The sequence below is a fragment of the Zeus faber genome (assembly GCF_960531495.2).
Source record: "Zeus faber genome assembly, chromosome: 4".
In the NCBI taxonomy this organism is placed as follows: domain Eukaryota; kingdom Metazoa; phylum Chordata; class Actinopteri; order Zeiformes; family Zeidae; genus Zeus; species Zeus faber.
The window spans coordinates 36,629,279-36,650,367 of NC_137191.1; the positions used below are offsets into that span (position 1 = coordinate 36,629,279).

At 46.3% G+C, this 21,089-nt stretch overlaps 2 protein-coding genes across 2 annotated transcripts; one reads left to right on the forward strand and one right to left on the reverse strand.

Moving 5' to 3' along the window:
- The first annotated feature begins 421 nt into the window (after positions 1–421).
- Positions 422–15,769, forward strand: ero1b (endoplasmic reticulum oxidoreductase 1 beta). Its single transcript, XM_079999011.1, has 16 exons — positions 422–810; positions 5,588–5,707; positions 6,384–6,467; positions 6,645–6,686; positions 9,930–10,012; positions 10,496–10,569; positions 10,764–10,884; positions 11,218–11,264; positions 11,728–11,739; positions 12,002–12,028; positions 12,229–12,321; positions 12,919–13,165; positions 13,451–13,520; positions 13,917–14,003; positions 14,136–14,269; positions 14,497–15,769. The coding sequence occupies exons 1-16, from the start codon at positions 625–627 to the stop codon at positions 14,555–14,557; spliced, it is 1,488 nt and encodes a 495-aa protein (XP_079855137.1). The 5' UTR covers positions 422–624; the 3' UTR covers positions 14,558–15,769.
- Positions 15,770–17,437: 1,668 nt separating this feature from the next.
- On the reverse strand, positions 17,438–20,127 carry gpr137bb (G protein-coupled receptor 137Bb; the record flags this gene model as incomplete). Its single annotated transcript, XM_079999586.1, has 7 exons — positions 17,438–17,558; positions 17,751–17,869; positions 18,003–18,131; positions 18,422–18,571; positions 19,009–19,231; positions 19,418–19,467; positions 19,729–20,127. 7 exons carry the CDS (start codon positions 20,125–20,127, stop codon positions 17,438–17,440), a joined length of 1,191 nt encoding a protein of 396 aa, XP_079855712.1.
- Between the last annotated feature and the right edge of the window lie 962 nt (positions 20,128–21,089).

Sequence of the window (21,089 nt, forward strand, 5' to 3'; positions counted from 1 at the left end):
AGACCGTCCCTCACCTGTGTATCCCTGCACCGACCATTTGCACCGTGCTGACTTCTGCACATACACACAGAACAAATATCTTTAAATATATTCATTTAAAATAAATAAAAATGTTGCAGTGTTTGTATAATTATCACTCGTTAGTATTTATATTTTTTTAACTGCAAGTCTACATTTTTGTGTATATATATATAATTTTTTTTTTACTTATCTGTTTATATATAATTCTAAAAGCAAAAAACAATCCTTCCATGTATTTATTCATATTTATTTTATTGTTTGTTGTGTAAATTCAACGCAGCGTAGACACCTGGTTCCCATGGAGATAAAGCCCCTTTGACTTGGAGGTTTGCGCTCTTCCGTATTTGGCCCTCTCGGCTCTCCGTACCCGCATCACCAAGTCGAGCCGCACAAACAGACCTGGCTCCGCACAAACAGACCTGGCTCCGCTCTGCGCGACCGACCGCCTCATATTTAACATTTAACATTTAACATTTAACACTTCAACTTTCCGCGTCCCTAACGCCACAGTTCCTGTAAGTCCCTACAGACTGTTGGTGCGGGATCTGACCCCAGATCAGGGGGCTCTGCTCGGTCTCTGGTTCCCCGGTTCCCCGGTTCAGCATGTGGAAGGCCACCCTGAGGACCATCGGCCTCCTGCTGTTGTTCTGGTTCTTTGGGAACTTGTTCCTCGACTGGTTCCAGCAGAGCAGCGCCATTAAAGGCAGCGCGCAGCAGCAGGAGCGAGGTTCGGCTGAGGACCAGGACCAGGACCAGGACCAGGACCAGGACCAGAGCTGCTTCTGTCACGTGAGTACCGTGGGGCCGGGAGCCCGACGCTTCTGTGTGTTTGAGGCTTTAAAACGTCGCCAAAGCGAGTGTTTGACAAACAACAGGAAACGTTCCAGCACGTTCTACTGTCGTCTTAACTTGACGTCAGAGTAATGCTGCGTTCGGGGTAAGTGGGAAATCACGGCCCGAGCCGTCATTCAATCAATTTATTGATTAATTGAGATGATCGATGCAGCATGGAAGCTGGGTGGTGGAGAACTGGACCCCAAAACACACCGGGAACCTTACGTCATCATTTTGTTATTATTTCTCTTTTTGTATTGCAATATAATTATACTGTCCTATTTAAGCAATGCCAGTATACTGGATTATTACCATATCGTCGTATTATTACTACAATGTGTCATATCACAGTACTACACTTTATACTATACTACTATATTATGTCATGCATTTGTCATCATAATACCACCCTAGATAATGCGTCCTGACTAAGCTTTGCACATTCAAAATACAAACCTGGATCATAACTGGGCAGTACTGTGTTCATTATAATATGTATTCTATATACTTTATACTTTCGTACTATTATTAGTGCTGCTGTCACTGTCCTGCCGCTTTCAGTGCATGTGTTCATACTCATCTCAGTCTTATTCTTTATTCCCTTTCTTGACTTGATCTGTTCGTTTGTTTTTGCCGCTGTTACACCTCATTATCCCACAGAGATGAATAAGGGTTATCATAGATTGTTAAAGAAATTTTGAATAATCAAATAATATTACATGAAAAAATAATTGATGGAACGTATGCAGGCTGTAGGCTTACACACCATAGTACATATTGTTTATTGTGTACTATATTAAAAAGTTGCTGATATAAATTCTTATTTGGGTTTTATCCAACCGAATTAACTGTCTGAACACATCTTCCCGTTCAGCGCCATTATTTACGTGAACTGGAATCTCGTATTTCCGACTCTTCCCTTGCAACGTGAACGCAGCAGTCAAACTGCTTGTGTCGCTGCTTTTTGGAGAAGTGAGAAGATTCTTATCACATGATGTTATTTTGGCTCCTAAACGGCTAAAAACAGCCTGTTTGCAGAAAAATAACGGCAAAGAATTAAAAGAAGATAAGAAACAAAAGCACTTTAAGCTAAAATTAACCACTAACTCGGTAAGATGTCTCTCAGCTATAGTGTAAATGGTGCGTAGGAAATTGTGAAATAAATGAATTATTTGGAGCATCAGTAGTCTGCTGCTCTCTGCTAAAAGCTGCTCTATCGTTCAAATAAATTCCTAAAATGAGCTGTTAAACGGAGATAGTTCGATGTATTTTCTCAAAGCTGAAGCATTTAATAAGTCGTTTCCATCCCAAAAGGAAAAAACAACAAATAAATAATGGCTTTCATTTCGTTATGTTTTGCAGTGTTTTTTTCTCACACTTTGTTGGGTTGATGTACTTTATGAGCGCATAAATAATGTATTTATTATTCCCTGTTGTGTTATTCTGTTGCTGCAGTCCACGCACTTACCCGCTGTTTATGTTTGTAATATGTGTATTAAATGCAGACGCGGGGCAGCTTTATTAAACCAAACATCGACGAGTCATTACAGTGAAAACATGTTTCCCAAACTGAACATGTTTTCAAACGGCGTGATTGTCTGTGTTATGCTACTAGTTCGTGGTGTGCTGTGATTGGTCACACCTGAGGTTCGGCCCTCCTGTCATTGTGGGACTTGTAGTTCCTTCCTCCGTCTTGCACCGTCTCCTCCAACCACTCACACCCGTTTAGAGGACTACGAGGTGGAGCCCTGGGGGGGGGCGGGGCCTAGCGCCACCGCTTCCGGGTTGGGGGCGGGGCCGAGCAGTCAACTCGTTGGCTTAAAATGACAGCTCACCTCCCAGCAGCTGTCAGCCTCACTGCAGACACAGCTGCTTGGTGTTTTATCACAGAGACACCAGAGCAAAGGCTGTATTTTTGGGGCGGGAATTCATCAGAAGTCTTTATTGGACTGTACTGGAGCAGTGCACTTATTATGACCGGAGGACGCGTGTCCCTGGGGACCGCTGTCCTCGCCCTCGCCCTGCTGGTCCTCAGCTCACACCTTCACCCGGAGGTCAGCCTGCTTTACTTTATCTGTCCTTCATGTGTGTTTTAGCTGCTGTTTTTGACAGTCAAAGATTCTGTGTTGCATCACCCAGGGGCTGTTTTTGCAGGATAGAATTGCAGAAAATTGCCGCGCACTGCATGTGAGAGACTTATAGGGTTGATTCAGACTTGAGATTTTTTTTCTCTTTCACAAGTAACGAGGGAATAAAGGACATGAAAATGACATGAGGTTCATTCCTCAAGTAAAAGTTATTCTACGATGAACATCTTTTCTGGTTATTTGCTGCGTCAGTTTGAGATGTCATCATATCTCATGTGAAGTGTTGCTGCTTCACGTGGATAGAAAACAGCAGCTTTGTCTTTCCAATGGAACGTCGAGTTTAGTCCCAGTTTGTGTTGGTCATTTCTTGCTTTAAAAGGGTGAAGAGCTGGATGCTGCAGGTTAAAACAGCAGATACAACGGTCTCAGGATGGATATGAGTCCTTGGCAGGTCAGAGGTTATCTGCTGCGTTATTTTATTTATTTATTTATTTTTTGCTTCTAATGAAAAAAACAACTTTTTATCCATGTATTCATTCAGAACAAAAGCGACACCGAGAAAGTTCCTGGTAAAAGGGAAAAAATATAGAAAGTTTGTTTAACTAGAGCTGTATAATATTGGCTACCAAAAATGAGTTCAGAAATTAAGAATATGCCTTACATTTTATTGAAATCAGACTTTAAAATGTGTTTAAAAAAAAACAAAACTCTTGAGAGTAGTGGTGGAAGGAGGAGGAGGAGGAGGAGTTCCCGTCAGGACATGGTCTCGGTTGTTCAGACGCAAACAGGAGCTTTGCTGCCTCTGATATCAGACTCTTGAACCTTTACACCTTCACAACTCATTTCATGTTTGGCTTTTGGATTTTTGTTTTTTTACCCAGATGTGAAATATATATTTATAATAAAATATAACAATTCACTGCTTTTAAAGTCTGATTCAGCTGATTCCTGTCACTGAGAAGCGCAGACTGTGAGTTTTGGGTCGATAGAACATAATGATTGACAGATAATCCATTTCCTCTGTAGCAGAACTCTCTGTCTGTCACGTCTGATATGTTTGGCTCTCGGCGCAGTTTTAGTCAAGTTTCACACTGATATTTACTTGTGCAATAACACTGTAAAAACTGTGATCATTTAGTGAATACATAGCAATAATTTATGATTCTATTTTTACCCATACCAATCACTTGTCGTGTGCATAGAAGATGCGCATTTGTATATTCTGTATATTTTTATAGATTTGACTATTTCTGTTTCGTATTTTTTGGCTATTTTAATTTCGTTTTTACTTTATTATTTACAAAACACATTTCAGACTGTTAAGCCTTTTTTTATGCTCATAATCTATAGAAACGCACCAATCTTCACCATGACAAACTCTGTGTGTGTGTGTGTGTGTGTGTGTGTGTGTGTGTGTCTGTGTGTCTGTATGTATATATATATATATATATATATATATATATATATATATATATATAAACTCACTTAGATTCTGATATCTAAAACCAGGAGCAGTCCATCTCTGTTTTTACAAGGTCACTCATTACTCATCACATCACTAATTAAGATTTATTAATATTTCAGAGGCTGTATGATGTTATTATCGTTTCCGAACACACCTCCTGACAATCCTGTGTCTGATTCATGCAATAACCTTGTTTGTGGTTAAATGTTCTTATTCTAATGTCTGTCAACGTTAGAATTGTCTAAATATCCAAATTTAACCATGAACATAACATGACACAGTGAGATTGTTGAATGTCTGTGTACTGGATAGTACACTGGCAGGAAGTACTAGCAATGCACAGGATGGCGTGGTTTGTGTATAGATATTACTGACATTACCCTGGTAACAGACAGCTGCAGCTACGATGGAAACAGTGAATATTCAACTTAAAGACAGAGCGGAATCGAACCAGCAACTTTCAAAAACACGACTTGTTTCCTGTGAAAAGAGGAAAAGCGTGAGAATCAAACGGAGTAGGAATTCAAGTTGTGTTATGTGTTGAGTTAATTCTTCAAAGGGAATGATGTGTATTGGTTTGAGCAGGTTCCTCTGGTCTCTACATCCAGTTAATTCACCTCAGAACAGTCAAACCTTTCCAGATGCTTTCAGTGTGTGGAGCATTCATAGTTGTGCAATAATGTGATTCAATTACAATTATTAGGCCTATGTATTAATTGGCTTTGTATTAATTATATTGTGAACATACACACGTTATGAATAATCTTATTGATTCTATTAATTACAATTTAAGTGGTTATATTTTTATAATAATATTATAAGTGAGATAACATACTACTTTAGTTATTACATTCCACTATATTATTTTAATTGTATTATTGGATAAATCATTTTAATTTAAATATACAATAACATAATTTGCATTTATAAATAATATAGTTAGGTAATTATACTGATAACATACAGAGTGTCAATTATTAATGAAAATAACCAGAGCCCTTAAATCATCACTGAGACTGGGTGAATGTTTACTCTAAAAACTTCAAGAGGAAATCCATAAACAGCTCAGACCACAAACAAAATTCTACACCGGAAGTAAGGTTTTCTGTTTTATTCATTTCTCTTCGGTAACTCTTACATCTGTATTTCTTTGTCATTTGATATGTTTTGTGTCGTGCAGCTGACCGGCGTCCTGGACGACTGCTTCTGCGACATCGAGAGCATTGACGTCTTCAACAACTTCAAGATCTACCCTCGTATCAAGCAGCTCAACGAGAGGGACTACTTCAGATACTACAAAGTACGTGACCGTGGTAACTTCAGATACTACAGAGTACGTGACCGTGGTAACCTCAGATACAACAGAGTAACCAAGACGGCGGCTCCTCCCTGGCCACAGCTCCTATTACAGTGGCAGGGAGGCTCCCTATTCAAATCCACACTAATCTTTAACAAACACCATTCAAATCCACTGCTTTGCAAGGCTCTGCTTCCATCCCACCGTGTTGACTAGAACCTTCTGTTTTGGAATCCCTGTACCTGGAGAACACCTGTGCCCGGTCCTAGCAGTACACAGCAGCAGGGATGGAGCTGACGCACTGGCAAACAGCTGCACCTCACATTTTTCAGATGAACCTCTATCTGCCCTAGTTTCCAAACAAAGCACGACAAGAGGCTCAAGAGCCTGCTCTCTTGTCCTGAGCCCTGTCTATTGCTATACAAAATCACTTGACAGAATGATCCTTTCTCCCCTACCCGGGTGAGGCTTAAGATTAGGGGCTGTTTTTGATGTCAAATGTGATGCTTGTGAAGTGCTTTGAGACTACTCGGTGACATGGTGTGCAGCTATTTTAACATCTGAAATGGCTGCCTTAGTCAAGCACCGTGGTATCAAACACCTCCCTGGTGGTGGTGTTCCAGCTTGGCCTCCTGCCAAGGTACAGCAGGACAATAACCATGCCCCTTCTGCTCTCCAGGTGAACCTGAAGCGCCCCTGTCCCTTCTGGAACGAAGAGGGACACTGTGCCATCAAGGACTGCCATGTGGAGCCCTGTCCTGAGGTCAGAGGTCAAGCCGCCTCACACACACTAGCATACTATTTAGTATGCCAAATTAGTGTTTAGTATGTCCGAAAGTATAGTATGAATGAAGAAGTATCAGGAAAAGTACCAGGATGACATACATACAGCTCATCTGTCTCTCTCTCTGTCTCTCTCTCCCTGTGTGTCTGATTGCAGAGTATGATTCCTGTGGGAATTAAGTCTGGGAACTACAACAAGGTAAGACGGCACAAATAATTGTCAAACCAGGCAACGTTTAATTAAAAAAATAAGAAATGACCTGTGCTGACCCTGTCACCAATCGAAACTCACCCCCCATACCGCTGGGGGCCGCAAGACGTGCTCTGTGGGAACCCTGTAGGTCCCTGGACCGCAGTGTCCAGGCAGCGTAGCATGGCTAATGGAGCTAGAGAGCAGCTGCTGCTTTTCCACAGCATTGTGCACATACAGCTGATTCACTGTTTACACACACACACACACACACACACACACACACACACACACACACACACACACACACACACACACACACACACACACACACACACACTAGATACAGCTTTAAGCACATTCATGTGTTCATATTTGACATCGTCCATGGAGCGCTCAGTCAGCTGATCTGTGCAGTTTAACCAGTTCAGCTGCACAGGGTCAAATTTAATCCAAAACAAAACACTCACTTCAATTAATATTGTTATTTAAATGTTGAATATTATTTATATATCATATAATTTAATACGATATGTTGGATATTATTTGAGGTAAAACTGCGTGTGTGTGTGTGTGTATATATGTATGTGTGTATAAATAGTGGGGCAAAAAAGTATTTAGTCAGCCACCAATTGTGCAGGTTCTCCCACTTAAAAACACGAGAGAGGCCTGTTATTTTCATCATAGGTTCACCTCAACTATGAGAGACAAAATGAGAAAAAAAAAATCCAGAATATTACATTGTCTGATTTTTAAAGAATTTATTTGCAAATTATGGTGGAAAATAAGTATATGGTCAATAACAAAAGTTCATCTCAATACTTTGTTATATACCCTTTGTTTGCAATGACAGAGGTCAAACGTTTTCTGTAAGTCTTCACAAGGTTTTCACACACTGTTGCTGGTATTTTGGCCCATTCCTCCATGCAGATCTCCTCTAGAGCAGTGATGTTTTGGGGCTGTCGCTGGGCAACACGGACTTTCAGCTCCCTCCAAAGATTTTCTATGGGGTTGAGATCTGGAGACTGGCTAGGCCACTCCAGGACCATGAAATGCTTCTTACGAAGCCACTCCTTCTTTGCCCGGGCGGTGTGTTTGGGATCATTGTCATGCTGAAAGACCCAGCCACGTTTCATCTTCAATGCCCTTGCTGATGGAAGGAGGTTTTCACTCAAAATCTCACGATACATGGCCCCATTCATTCTTTCCTTTACACGGATCAGTCGTCCTGGTCCCTTTGCAGAAAAACAGCCCCAAAGCATGATGTTTCCACCCCCATGCTTCACAGTAAGTATGGTGTTCTTTGGATGCAACTCAGCTTTCTTTCTCCTCCAAACACGACAAGTTGAGTTTTTACCAAAAAGTTATATTTTGGTTTCATCTGACCATATGACATTCTCCCAATCCTCTTCTGGATCATCCAAATGCTCTCTAGCAAACTTCAGACGGGCCTGGACATGTACTGGCTTAAGCAGGGGCACACGTCTGGCACTGCAGGATTTGAGTCCCTGGCGGCGTAGTGTGTTACTGATGGTAGCCTTTGTTACTTTGGTCCCAGCTCTCTGCAGGTCATTCACTAGGTCCCCCCGTGTGGTTCTGGGATGTTTGCTCACTGTTCTTGTGATCATTTTGACCCCACGGGGTGAGATCTTGCGTGGAGCCTCAGATCGAGGGAGATTATCAGTGGTCTTGTATGTCTTCCATTTTCTAATAATTGCTCCCACAGTTGATTTCTTCACAACAAGCTGCTTACCTACTGCAGATTCAGTCTTCCCAGCCTGGTGCAGGTCTACAATTTTGTTTCTGGTGTCCTTTGACAGCTCTTTGGTCTTGGCCATAGTGGAGTTTGGAGTGTGACTGTTTGAGGTTGTGGACAGGTGTCTTTTATACTGATAACGAGTTCAAACAGGTGCCATTAATACAGGTAACGAGTGGAGGACAGAGGAGCCTCTTAAAGAAAAAGTTACAGGTCTGTGAAAGCCAGAAATCTTGCTTGTTTGTAGGTGACCAAATACTTATTTTACCGAGGAATTTACCAATTAATTCATTAAAAATCCTACAATGTGATTTCCTGGATTCTTTCCCCCCATTCTGTCTCTCATAGTCGAAGTGAACCTATGATGAAAAAAACAGGCCTCTCTCATCTTTTTAAGTGGGAGAACTTGCACAATTGGTGGCTGACTAAATACTTTTTTGCCCCACTGTGTGTGTGTGTGTGTGTGTGTGTTAGTTTTTTATTTATTTGATTCTTCAAATCATGCACAATGTTCAAAATGTGCATGAGAAGGGGGGGGGGGCAGTTCCCTCTTATGTGAAGCACTGGGGGCGTGTCCGCTGAAGACGCTGAAGCTACGCCCAGTCACATGCACAGCGTTTAACGTTTGCGTTGGAGTAAGTAAACATCCATGTTTAAAAGTTGTGGTGAACCCAGTCCTGTGCCGCTGTCTGGCTGTGGGACGCCCCGCTCTGCTGCCCCCTGCTGGCGCCTCCACAAACATGCTGTCAATACAGACCTGACCAAACCCCGCCCGCGCAGTCAGACCAACGAGACGGTTCTTTTTTGTTCCAGGCGTCTGTGGCATGAGCTCACGGTCTCCCTGAACACGCCTTTTACTGCAGGTGTTTGTTCCCAAAACAGTATTTCATCCCAAATTCTGAGCTGTTAGCTTATTTCACCACTGAGGTGATGCTCAGATTCCGACCTGTTGTTGACATAGAGTAAGGGGCGAGGCCGTGCCAGGTATGACTGAACAAAAAAAATCCAGACCACAGTAATGGTGAGAAACAGTATAACAGTCTAACTTCACAATTCAGTATTACATCATGTATAACATGCACAATGTGTTTAGAAACAAATTATGACAACTGAATTCACTTTACAGGGGCTTTAAAAATAGACTTTAGATTTAAAATAGATTCAAAATAGGTCAGAGGCTGAGAGACAGAACTGAAGTACTGAAGGTGTGTGTGTGTGTGTGTGTGTGTGTGTGTGTGTGTGTGTGTGTGTGTGTGTGTGTGTGTGTGTGTGTGTGTGTGTGTGTGTGTGTGTGTGTGTGTGTGTGTGTGTGTGTGTGTGTGTGTGTGACTTAATTCATTGTGTATTCATTTGTATTACAGTGGTGATTATTGTTATTAATATCTATTTTACCAGGAAATACAATTAACATCTCCTGTCCTTTCCTTCCTACTCCTCTCCTTTCTCTCCTTCCTCCTCTCCTTTCTCTCCTTCCTCCTCTCCTCTCCTCTCCTCAGTACTCCCAGGGAGCCAGCTCCGTATTGGAGGTGACAGACTGTGAACAGGCCCAGGAGCTGGGAGCCATCAACAGCACCCTGAGGTGAAGACCCTCCCCCCTCCTCCCCACTCTAAAGTCTTCAGTTGAGTTTTTGAACTGTTGTTCCTTCACAAACGTCCAGTTCCAGCACCACTGAGCTTTTCTTTTATTTCCTTCTTTTCTGGAATTGATTTATTCGCTGCTATTTTTATTTTATTTTTTTTCAACCAACTCTGAGTATAAAAATGTTTCAACAATACAACCAAACAGGAACCCGATGCAACGTTACCCTGGTACTGGGCGTGGTTACTGCAGTATTTTGATCAGTACCAGAGTTTTTATTTGTTTTATTAAGTGTGAAAAGTAGTAAAGTAAAGTATCTAAGCCAAGATTCCTCCCTATGTGTACGTGTGCATCCTGACCTGAGCTTCAGTGTTGATGTGAAGCAGCTCCATCTTGAATCTCTAACAAGTGGAGTTAGTCAACTAGTTTATTTAGTTAGCTAGTACCTGACCCCTGATCAGCTCACTGCTTCCTGTGTTTCAGTAACCAGAGCAAAGAGGCGTTTGCTGACTGGGCGCGACACGACGACGCCCAGGACCATTTCTGTGAACTGGACGGTGAGTCCAGCTGCTGGACGACCAACACAGAAAATGTGTTTTTATATGAGGCATATTTTGGTTATATATATATGTGTGTGTGTGTGTGTGTGTGTGTGTGTGTGTGTGTGTGTGTGTGTGTGTGTGTGTGTGTGTGTGTGTGTGTGTGTGTGTGTGTGTGTGTGTGTGTGTGTGTGTGTGTGTGTGTGTGTCAGATGAGACGTCTCCGGACACAGACTACGTGGATCTGCTCCTGAACCCGGAGCGTTACACTGGATACAAAGGAGCTGCAGCCTGGAGGGTGTGGAACAGCATCTACGAGGAGAACTGCTTCAAGTGGGAACACACACAAACAAACACACCCCAAAAAGTGGGGTGGGGTGGTGGTTGGGTGGGTGGGTATGAAAGAGGTGCCATTACAACAGTGTAATATGAAGAATGGCACCTGACGTAGTGTATATAAGGTCTTTAATGGTAAGTCAGTGCACCATCAAAATGATTTTGAACCTGTTGTTGAAGGTAAAACCACTAACTGAGTGTTGCTTTAAAATGAATTTGAAGACCAGAATTAACAATCAATTATATTACAAATATAATTAAAATGTTATTATTTCCTCCTCGTGTGAGAATTAAATGTGAAAAATGTATTTTTCATCTATTTTTCCGCAGACCCCGGTCGGTGTATCGACCTTTGAACCCTCTGGCTCCCACCAGGGGTGAGTTCACAGCAGGATACAGTCGTCAGATAAGTGGCGTAGCTACAGTCTGAAGACAACTTTTATATATTACTATATTATTATATTTTAATGTTTTTATAATTGCCCTTAGGTTGATACACATGGTGAGGTCGAAATCCATCAAACAAATGAAGATTATTAAATATTATCAAATTATTCTGCTGTTAGTCACTTTGGTGTGTGTGTGTGTGTGTGTGTGTGTGTGTGTGTGTGTGTGTGTGTGTGTGTGTGTGTGTGTGTGTGTGTGTGTGTGTGTGTGTGTGTGTGTGTGTGTGTGTGTGTGTGTGTGGGGGGTTACATTTCATAAACTGCTGTGAATGATTACATCAGACATGTAACAGCATTCTCTCTTTCTCCTGTCTGTCTCTCTGCCTGTCCGTCTTTCTGTCTGCCTGTCCCTCCACCTGTCTGTAATGTCTCCTACCTGTCTGTCTGCACTCAGGAGATGATGATGGTGAGTTTGAAACTTTGAAAGTTGTGCAGTGATCTGACCCCTCTGAACGTCGTTGAGTGCCTCCACGGCATTAGGTTCTCAGCTCTATTCATTTGTACGGCTCCACAAAAGTATTTTAACTTCAAATTTGCGTTTGTAGTTTGATTTATCTTGTCTTTATCTTAATCGTCCTGCTACTAAAACGTCCAAACCCTCCCTGAAAATGGTGATAGATTCATTAAATCGAATAAAAAATAATATGAATCTAATCTGTATTTCACAGGAGAGGGCTTCTACAACTGGCTGGAAGGTACACAACTATTTTCAATCTTTATTCTTTTATTTAAACGATGAAATAACAGCAGCAGTCTGGCAAACTGTCATTAAAAAAAAAAAAACACAAATCAGGTTTTTGAAACAGTTTTAAAAAAGCTACAGAAGATTGTGTTCTACAAAGATAAGTTTGTTTTTTTTCCCCCACGCATTTAAACTTTCTCTTCCCCCTCCCAGGCTTGTGTCTGGAGAAGAGGGTTTTCTATAAGTTGATCTCTGGGCTCCACAGCAGCATCAACATCCACCTGTGTTCAGAATACCTGCTGGACGGTACGGGGCCTTGAAGGGACATTCCACTGTGGGACCTACACTAGTGTAGTGCGGGACTAACCCGAAACCTGGAAAAAATGAAGCTGGCAGATCAGAGCATTCTAGGCGGGAAAGGCAGAGCCCGCCACCAACAATGGCAGCAGTATTTGGAGGAGCACGAATACATTGAATGGCTGTTTTCTTATCAAGTGTAAGATAAGTAAATGTGGGATAAATATCAATTTTGGGATTTATTTTAACAAATAAATCTCAAGGATTACCACTTTAAAGAGGCACAATTCATATTCACGAGCCGACCTTGACCCTTACAGGGGCAGTACAAGCTTGTTCACCAGCTGATTACGTACTGAATTGAAAAGGGTCATCTCAACGTGTGGGCCGGGCCTCCTAATGTGATGCTGTGATCTGATTGGCTGGACGTCAATCGGTGTATCTGATAACAATATGGGTTTCCTAAAAACAGATTGTCTGATAGAAGGTGAACTAGGGGGCGCTGTTTAAAAAAAGATCAGTGGAAATGCCAGTTAAAGCATTTTCAAAGAAAAGGCAGAATGCATGCTGGGTAAAGTTCTCAACGAGGTGTCCTTCCTCCCGCAGAGGGCTGGGGGAGGTCGCTGTGGGGGCCCAACATGCAGGAGTTCAGGCAGCGCTTCGACCCGGCCGAGACCCGCGGCGAGGGCACGCGGCGCCTCAAGAACCTCTACTTCCTGTACCTGATCGAGCTGCGGGCGCTCTCCAAGGTGGCGCCGTACTTCGAGCGCGCCTTCATCAACCTGTACACGGGAAACGCCCAAGAGGACAGCGCCACCAAGGAGCTGCTGCTGCAGATCTTCAACGAGACCAGGTGGGAGGAGATGAGACCATGGGATTGGATGAGATCAAATGGAGTGAGAGGAGGGAGGGATGGGATTAAATAGGGAAAAATTCTGTTTGTTTGTTTTTTTATTTTAATTTTATTTTATTTTAGAATTAGAACATTTTGAAAAGATGGGATGACAGTCATGTGAGATGGGAAAGACGTGAAGTGCGGATATGATGAGATTAGATGGGATGGGAGGGAAAGACTCGTTTAGGATGAGATGAGAGATTCTCGCAATAATTAAACTTTATTTTCTGACTTATTTCCCAGAGCTTTCCCAATGCACTTTGATGAGAAGTCCATGTTCGCCGGCCACAAGTTGGAAGCCAAAACACTAAAGGTAAAAACCCATCATCAAAATGCAGACGACTGCTGTGATGACAATTTAAAGTGTTTTTTAATCTAGAATGTGTTGATTTTGGGTTGCCAGGTGATTATGAATGAATTATTTCCATATTCTGGTCTATATCTGGAGGAGAAGCATCGTCACCGATATTTACATGAAAGGGAAGTTACGTTGACTCGCATGGGAATGCGGCGGCTTAGAAAGTGTTCCTAAAGCAGCCACTAGATGGTGTGAGATCACTTGACAGCCAGTAGATCAACATCGTTCATAAATGGAGAGATGTGTACCAAAAACCAGTGTGTAAAACACTGGTTTTAAACCAGGCGTGGAGCTGGGCTGGACCTCCTGGTCCTGTTTGGTTGATTCTGATTCTTCATCGCTCTCCCTCAGGAGGAGTTCAGGCTGCATTTTAAGAACATCTCGCGCATCATGGACTGTGTTGGATGCAGTAAATGTCGCCTCTGGGGGAAACTGCAGGTGAGAAACATTCTGTGGTAACGGCCCCACACGGAACGGGTGGAGGGGTGGGACGGGTGGAGGGGTGGGACTTGCACTCTGTGTGGGCTGGCGCTGGACGCCTCCTAACGTGCGGGTGGGGGTGCGTTCCAGACGCAGGGCCTCGGCACGGCGCTGAAGATCCTCTTCTCTGAGAAGGAGATCAAGAACCTCCCGGAGCACAGCCCCTCCAAGGGCTTCCAGCTGACCCGGCAGGAGATCGTGGCCTTGCTCAACGGCTTCGGCAGGTGGGACTCGTGCCCTCTGACCCCGCCCCCTTGTGTCTCCTCCCCCTTGTGGCCCGCTCCCCTTCTGATTGCTCTGACTCTTTTTGTGTGTGTGTGTGTGTGTGTGTGTGTGTGTGTTCCTGTCACAAGGCTCTTCATCAAACACTTGACTTGTTTTTTTCACTGTTCATCTCTTTGTGTGTCTGTCTCTCTCTCCCTGTCGCTCTCTCTCTCTCCTCCTCCTCCAGATTGTCCACCAGCATCCACCAGCTCCATAACTTCCGCTCCATGCTGACGGAGAAGAGGTAACACTCTGTCCTCCAGCCCACCAGGGGCCTCTGGGCCCTTAGGGGCCTCCAGTTCACAGAAACTGCAATAGTCTTCTTCTCCCAGAACGAGGCCTTCAGGGACATCAACACTGAACCGGTTAAACGCCATCACCATCATGGAGAAGATGAGCTCCACCCGACTCCACCCGAGCAGAAACACGGACGCTTGTTTTTGTTTGTTTTTAGTTCTGTCTCTAAAAAGGTTGACGAGCGAGGAAATCACTTTGTTTTGGGAAGTGCATCACACTCTCCTCTGCTGTGACGTCATAGCTCTGCTCACATCAGAGCGTCTGGTTATTTAACTGAGTTGATTTGTTTTATGTTTCTTTTTTATTCCTTTTAAGAACAGATCTCATCGCTTGGTCGTTCCGTGCGTTCAGCTGCTTTTTCAAACCGGGCGTGGCTCCTCCCCCGTGTGTGTGTGTGTGTGTGTGTGTGTGTGTGTGTGTGTGTGTGTGTGTGTGTGTGTGTGTGTGTGTGTGTGTGTGTGTGTGTGTGTGTGTGTGTGTGTGTGTGTGTGTGTGTGTGGTTTTAAAATTGGAGGCTATCGAATAATTGACTACGCCGACGATAGATTCTACACGTCTGACCCTAAAAAGACTGTCTGTCTGTCTGTCTGTCGCTCTTATCAGATCTGCGTTTCTTCTTTGTGTCCTACGTTGACCTTGATTTCTACCAGATAGTTGGGAAGTTTTAACAACTATCATTTAGAAAATATTGTTTGCTTATGATATATATATGACTCATATATGAAAGCTGTTTTCCTTGAAGGCGTGGCCTGACACCAGCCTCTCGCAGGTTGTGACGGAGCAGGGACCAAAGACTGACGTCACCTTTGTTTTTTTTTAACGGTTGTGTTTTTAGTTTGGGGGTTAGTTCTCGTTGCGACGCTGACGTAGAAACGGAGATTCACCCCTCGTTCTTATCGCTTTAAACGTGTGAACGTTAGACGCTGATCGTGTGTGTGTGTGTGTGTGTGTGTGCGTGCGCCCGAGCCTTGCATGCGATGCAGCCGCTGTCCCGCTGTGCATCCACTGGTCTGCCTTAAGGAGGGCGTGGTTGTGGAGGTGAGCAGTGTGATGGTCACGTTCTGATCCAGATCTCCTGCTTCAACACACCCTTGCGCCGCGTCGCTGTGTATACTTGTTCATATTTATTTGATCAGAGTAATAATAAATATTTCTGGATGTCACTCGGGTGCCCGTTTGATTCATTCGAGGTAACCCGTCCTCGGGGGCCCCCGGTGAGCGGCTGCTCCTCGAGGGCGGATCGTGGGCCTCCTCCACCTCCAGGATCCTCGGCTTGATCAGTGTTTAGATCTGATCGGGTTTCTCTGGCCGAGGAGGAAACAGTGGAACTGGGATCCAAGCAGTCACTACTGGACATTCTCTCATTTCAGTGAAATCACAGTGAATTTTATCCCATCAATTTTCTGGAGGAGCCCCTGGAAGGGCCCCTGGGGGTCCTCGGACCCTATGTTGAAAACCACTTCTTTAAAGTCTGTTCTCACCGAACGCAGCACTTGATAGACCCCATTTTTATTTATTATTATGGTTATGGAATGAAAAAATAATAATAATGCAACAGTCTTATATGATAAATAAAACTTTACTTGATGTTTACGTGTAACACGTCACGATCCACAGACACAAAAAGCTTGACGACAAAATATAGCATCTCAGGAGGCCCTGCGCTGTACAGCCACTTAGAAAACCTTCACCTTAGAAATATAGCATTCAACCGGACTCCATGTCAGATGGACCTCGTACTTCTTGGTGCCGCCGTAGTTTCCAGGCTGACACCGTCTGATCCCAGCACAGCAGAGGAGTGTGACGAGGCTTGATTACCCAGCATGCATTCCTCCCACTGCAGTTTGGGCTGGTCGGATATGAAGTATTTCACTAGATTTTGGTCTGTGTTCACTTTAAAACCAACTCCACCCTCTAATAAAAGACTTCTCTTCTGTTTCTTTCTGGCCATTCATCTCGTGTCAATATCAACAACTCTGCTTTCAAGGTGCTCGGTGTATTTCCATAATTTTGCCAAAGCTAGGCTAGGTGATCCCATCTGCAGCCATGCATGGAGCTAACCCAGTTAGCGTGCAGCCCTTCCATATCTCGGTACAGACAGGGATGAAAGTGGTATCGACCTTCTCGTCTGAATCTGAAGCGGAGCGTCCGTTTAACATGTGGATTCAGACTGGAGCTGCTCTACGACAGATCTTCAGCAGGGTCTCAAAGGGGCGGGGCTCACATGCGCCGTAAACACCGGCTTTGTACTTTTTGCTTGTTTTGTTGTGAGTGTACTGGCACCTTTGTAGTTTCTTTGCCAGTGACCGTACCTGAATGGAGCTTTCCAAGCTTCTATCATACTAATGTTACGACAATAATAATATTAACAAAATATTGATGTGGTCATCAGGTGAAACCGGAAACACTCCCCAGACGTTTGAGAAACATTCGGAAACGTTGGCCAGAGTCAACGTCTACAAACAAACTGAAAACACCTACATTCTGCAGACCGTGACCTCCAGGTCTTCTGGTCCGCGACCACGAGGTCGTGCAAGGTTTTCCTTCCAGTATGGTTAGAGTCCCATCTGGTTCTGGTCTGACAGAGTTCCTCTCAGATCCCGGCTTCCCGTTCTGGCTCCTCATCAGTTGTCATGACGACAGGTCAACTAAAATGTGTTTGGGATCGTGGGAGTGAACGTATGGAGATGTCTTCTACGTGGAGACTCTACCCTGGTCCTAACTAGTGGGGATGAGCAGACATGGCGTGGTGCTGTACAGTGGAGGGGCGGGGCCTCCGCCGGGCGGGGCTCAGCCAGGGGCCGGGGCTCAGTCAGGGGGCGGGGCCTCCGTCAGGGGTACGGGTGCAGCTCTCCGCTGGTGACCGTCGCCGTCAGCCGCTGCTCGTCGCTGGAGGTGTGTACGGTGAAGCTGCTGTGGCAGCTCCCCCAGTCGTAGCAGTCTGCAGAGAGACTGCAGAAGGAGGAGGAAGAAGAAGAAGAAGAACAATCACGTTATTGATCCATCCTCACCGTTGAGGAGCAAGATGCAGGAGAGGAGGTCACACGGCTTCCTGCTGACAGCTGCACTGAAGCAGGTTCACTGTGTTTCAAACAGGATTTCATCACAACATGGAGCCGTGGGCGGCGGCGCTTCTCTGCCTACCTTGCGGCGCTCTGGGGGGGGATGCTCCACGCCAGGTCGTCGTCGCTGTCGTAGCGACGGGGGTTGTCGAAGAAATACCCTCTGGAGGAGAGGACGTGGTTGGGGATCCCGGAAGTACTCTGCGGAGGGACACGGGAGCCGGTGAGCAAGGCACTAACGGCGCAGGGCGCTCGGCGGGCGGAGCGACCGGAAAGAGCATCTTCATGCAGTTCCCACTCGTCGTACTGACAGCATCTCACAGGAAGTACCCACCCTGTCCTGCGGGGGGCGCCGCACCCTGAAGAAGAAGACCACCAGGGAGGTGGGGAGCAGCTCCCACACAAAGAGGATCACCCCAAACACGATGTAGCCTCCGTCGCCCAGGGTGGAGCGCAGGTCGGCCTGCAGGGACACGGACGCAACGCTGTGTTTCATCCTTCATCCACCAGGGGGAGACCCTGAGACGCTGGGGTCACTGATGTTGACCAGACGCTCAACGTATCCACCGTGTCATACGAAAACAGGGCCTGACAATAACGGTTGCCCGGGGCAACAGGGCCCCGGGCAACAGCTTCTCTTATTATCATCATCATTATTATTATTATTATTATTATTATTATCATTATTATTATTATTATCATTGTTATTATTAACCGCAGATCCTCCAGTCCACAGACCGTTGCCGTGGTTACCTGGTCGGAGACGTTGTACCAGTCGTAGTCGAAGGAGTTGATGGTCTCGATGTTGGCGAGCGCCAGCACCACCAGGTTGTAGCAGGCCCGCGAGGCGTACAGCAGCACCACAGTGACGCCGATCAGGGTCACCTGACACACCGACGTGCCCTGCAGCCAATCACAGAGCAGCACACTACTTTGCCATGGAGACCGCTCGCCTTGTCACATGACGTTCATCATGTAAACGTACATTCCTCATTCCGTATTTAACTGAAACACAACTTCATCTGTGGAAAACTGAGCAAATCCGACGTACGCGATGAGTATCAAATATCCAGTTTCTTAATGCTAACTGTGTTAGCTCAACGCATGGCTGCAGAGGGGATCAGCTAGCCTAGCTCCTGTGAAATGAGGGGAACGCACCTTCCAGCATCGATGGAGTGATGACAGAGATGTGCGTCGCGTCTTTATCGCGAGTTAAAATAAAAAGGCAAAAGAGCGACGTTAGTTTTAAACCCAGCTACGTTCGGAACCGCCCGTGGCATCAGAGCAAAACGGCCGCCGGGCGGACGCGGCGCACTGAAAGCTGTGGCGGGCGGGCGGACCTTGGACTCCAGGTAGATGCCGGCCAGGGACATCTTGGCCACGCGGTACAGGCAGACAGACAGGGAGACGGCGCAGAGGACGAACAGCGAGTCGTTGATGGTGACGCGCACCAGGACGATGGTCTTGGTCGGAGCAGCCGACGTCTTCACCAGGAGGGCGCACGCCAGGTTGACCACCAGGAAGAGCAGGCTGACCGCCAGGCACAGCAGGTAGAGCGGCAACCTGGCGACCGGGGAAGCACAACCAGGAGGTCAGAGGTCACGCCGAGCGCCAGGCTCCTATGGCGACGCCTTCACTTTACAATGACACATAATCCCCGGTGATAAACGGGCGGAGAGCGGTGTCGGCTCCGCCTCCTAAAAAGACGACGGAGGCGTGGGAGGAAGACTCGTCGGGCGGAGCAGTTACCTGTACTTCAGAAGAGATGGAGAGAACTTGGATTTGGCCTTGAAGTAAACCTGAAAACAGGAGAAAACACTTAAAAACCTCATTTTACCGACAAGATTCAGAACGAGCAGCGACACCTGGAGTCTGCGAGGATCCCTCGGGACTACCTGTCACTATGATGTCATCATGTAGGTGTACATTATAACACGGTACATTACACCATCAACGTGGAAAGGCGTCCTCCTTCCTACGCTCCCTGAGCTACGCGTCGCACTGAAGGAACTTCGACGGCACCACCCCCCATTGCCCCCCCCCGTGCCCCGCCCTCTCACCTGGGCGCAGTAGAGGTTCATGAGGCTGAGCGTGAAGAACTGCAGGCAGACGGGGAAGCAGTAGAGCAGCCAGAAGGGGAAGGGCCCCAGCGCGTTGGCCGTCACGCAGTCCCGGAAGTAGAAGGAGAAGAGGAGCGCGCGCAGGGCGGCCCACAGCAGGCACAGGAACAGGAAGGCCGTCTGGTAGCTGAAGCGCTTGTGGCGGTAGCGCAGCACCAGCCACAGCTGGGCGTAGACGAAGGCGAACAGCAGCGAGTAGAAGACGGTGTAGGCCACGGTGAGCCCCAGCTTGACGTAGGGGGGCACCGCCGGGGAGATGGTGGGGGGCGCGGGGGGGAGGAGGCGGGGGAGGCGGGGGAGGCCGGCGGCTCCGCCCGCCGCGGCGCGCTGCTCCTCCATGGGCTCCCGGCGGGGGGGGAGGGGGGGCGTCCGGCCTGGGGCTGCGGGGCGGAGGCGATGCTCGCGGGAGGCGCCGGGGTCGCTCCACGCAGCGGCGCAGCGCTCACGCCGCGCGATGGGGAGAGATGGAGGGAGAGGGAGGGAGTGAGGGGCACACCCCTCTTTTCGCCGGTGCCCGTGCCTCCGGGGCCCGCCATTGGCTGTCCTCGGTCACATGCCGCCGCTCCCAGCCACGCCATTGGCTGGGAGCGGGGACGACGGGGAGGCTGAGGGAGCAGCAGATGGATCTGGAAGGAGAGAGAGACAGGCAGAGAGAGGTAGACTGGGGCTCCTCCTCTCTCCATCCTCCTCTGCGTCACAGGCCCCCACCTCCGTCAGCTCCCTCCTCCATCTCTTCTTCTTCTTCTTCTTCTCTTATTTAATTGTTCAGCCGTAAAACAATGATCATTATACGCAAATAACCTCGGTGGCTCCTGTTTCCTCCAGCAGGAGGCGCCATGTCACCGGTGACGTCTCAGGTTCGGCTCCGTTTGCAGAGTCGTTGGACGCAGGTGGAGTAATGACGCAGACGCTCAACGTGCGTCTAGAGCTGAGCTCTGTGCTGCCTTCGAGGGGAGCTGGGACATGTGTACCTCGGTGTCCGCCTCGGGCTGAACGTTGCTTTGCCTGTTTAGTAAAACACGGAGGCTGCAGTGTGTGTGTTTGCTGCAGCTTTTGAGTTAATACACAGTTTATACACAGTTTATACACAGTTTATATACGGTTTATATCCGGTTTATACACAGTTTATATCCGATTTATATACAGTTTATGCACAGTTTATATCAGGTTTATATACAGTTTATACACAGTTTATATCCGATCTTTTGCGCTTTTCCAGGTTGGAGGTGTATTTTCTCCGAGTTCCGACTTCACCGGAACGCAGCATCAGAACTTGAAGTAATACTTAGTGGTTATTGTAA

Excerpts from the sequence above, each read along its gene's own strand:
- ero1b (XM_079999011.1), top strand. The coding sequence starts at position 625 with ATGTGGAAGGCCACCCTGAGGACCATCGGCCTCCTGCTGTTGTTCTGG. Across the intron at positions 6,687-9,929 it reads AGTCTGGGAACTACAACAAG|TACTCCCAGGGAGCCAGCTC; the intron begins GTAAGACGGCAC and ends TCCTCTCCTCAG. Across the intron at positions 13,166-13,450 it reads CAGATCTTCAACGAGACCAG|AGCTTTCCCAATGCACTTTG; the intron begins GTGGGAGGAGAT and ends CTTATTTCCCAG.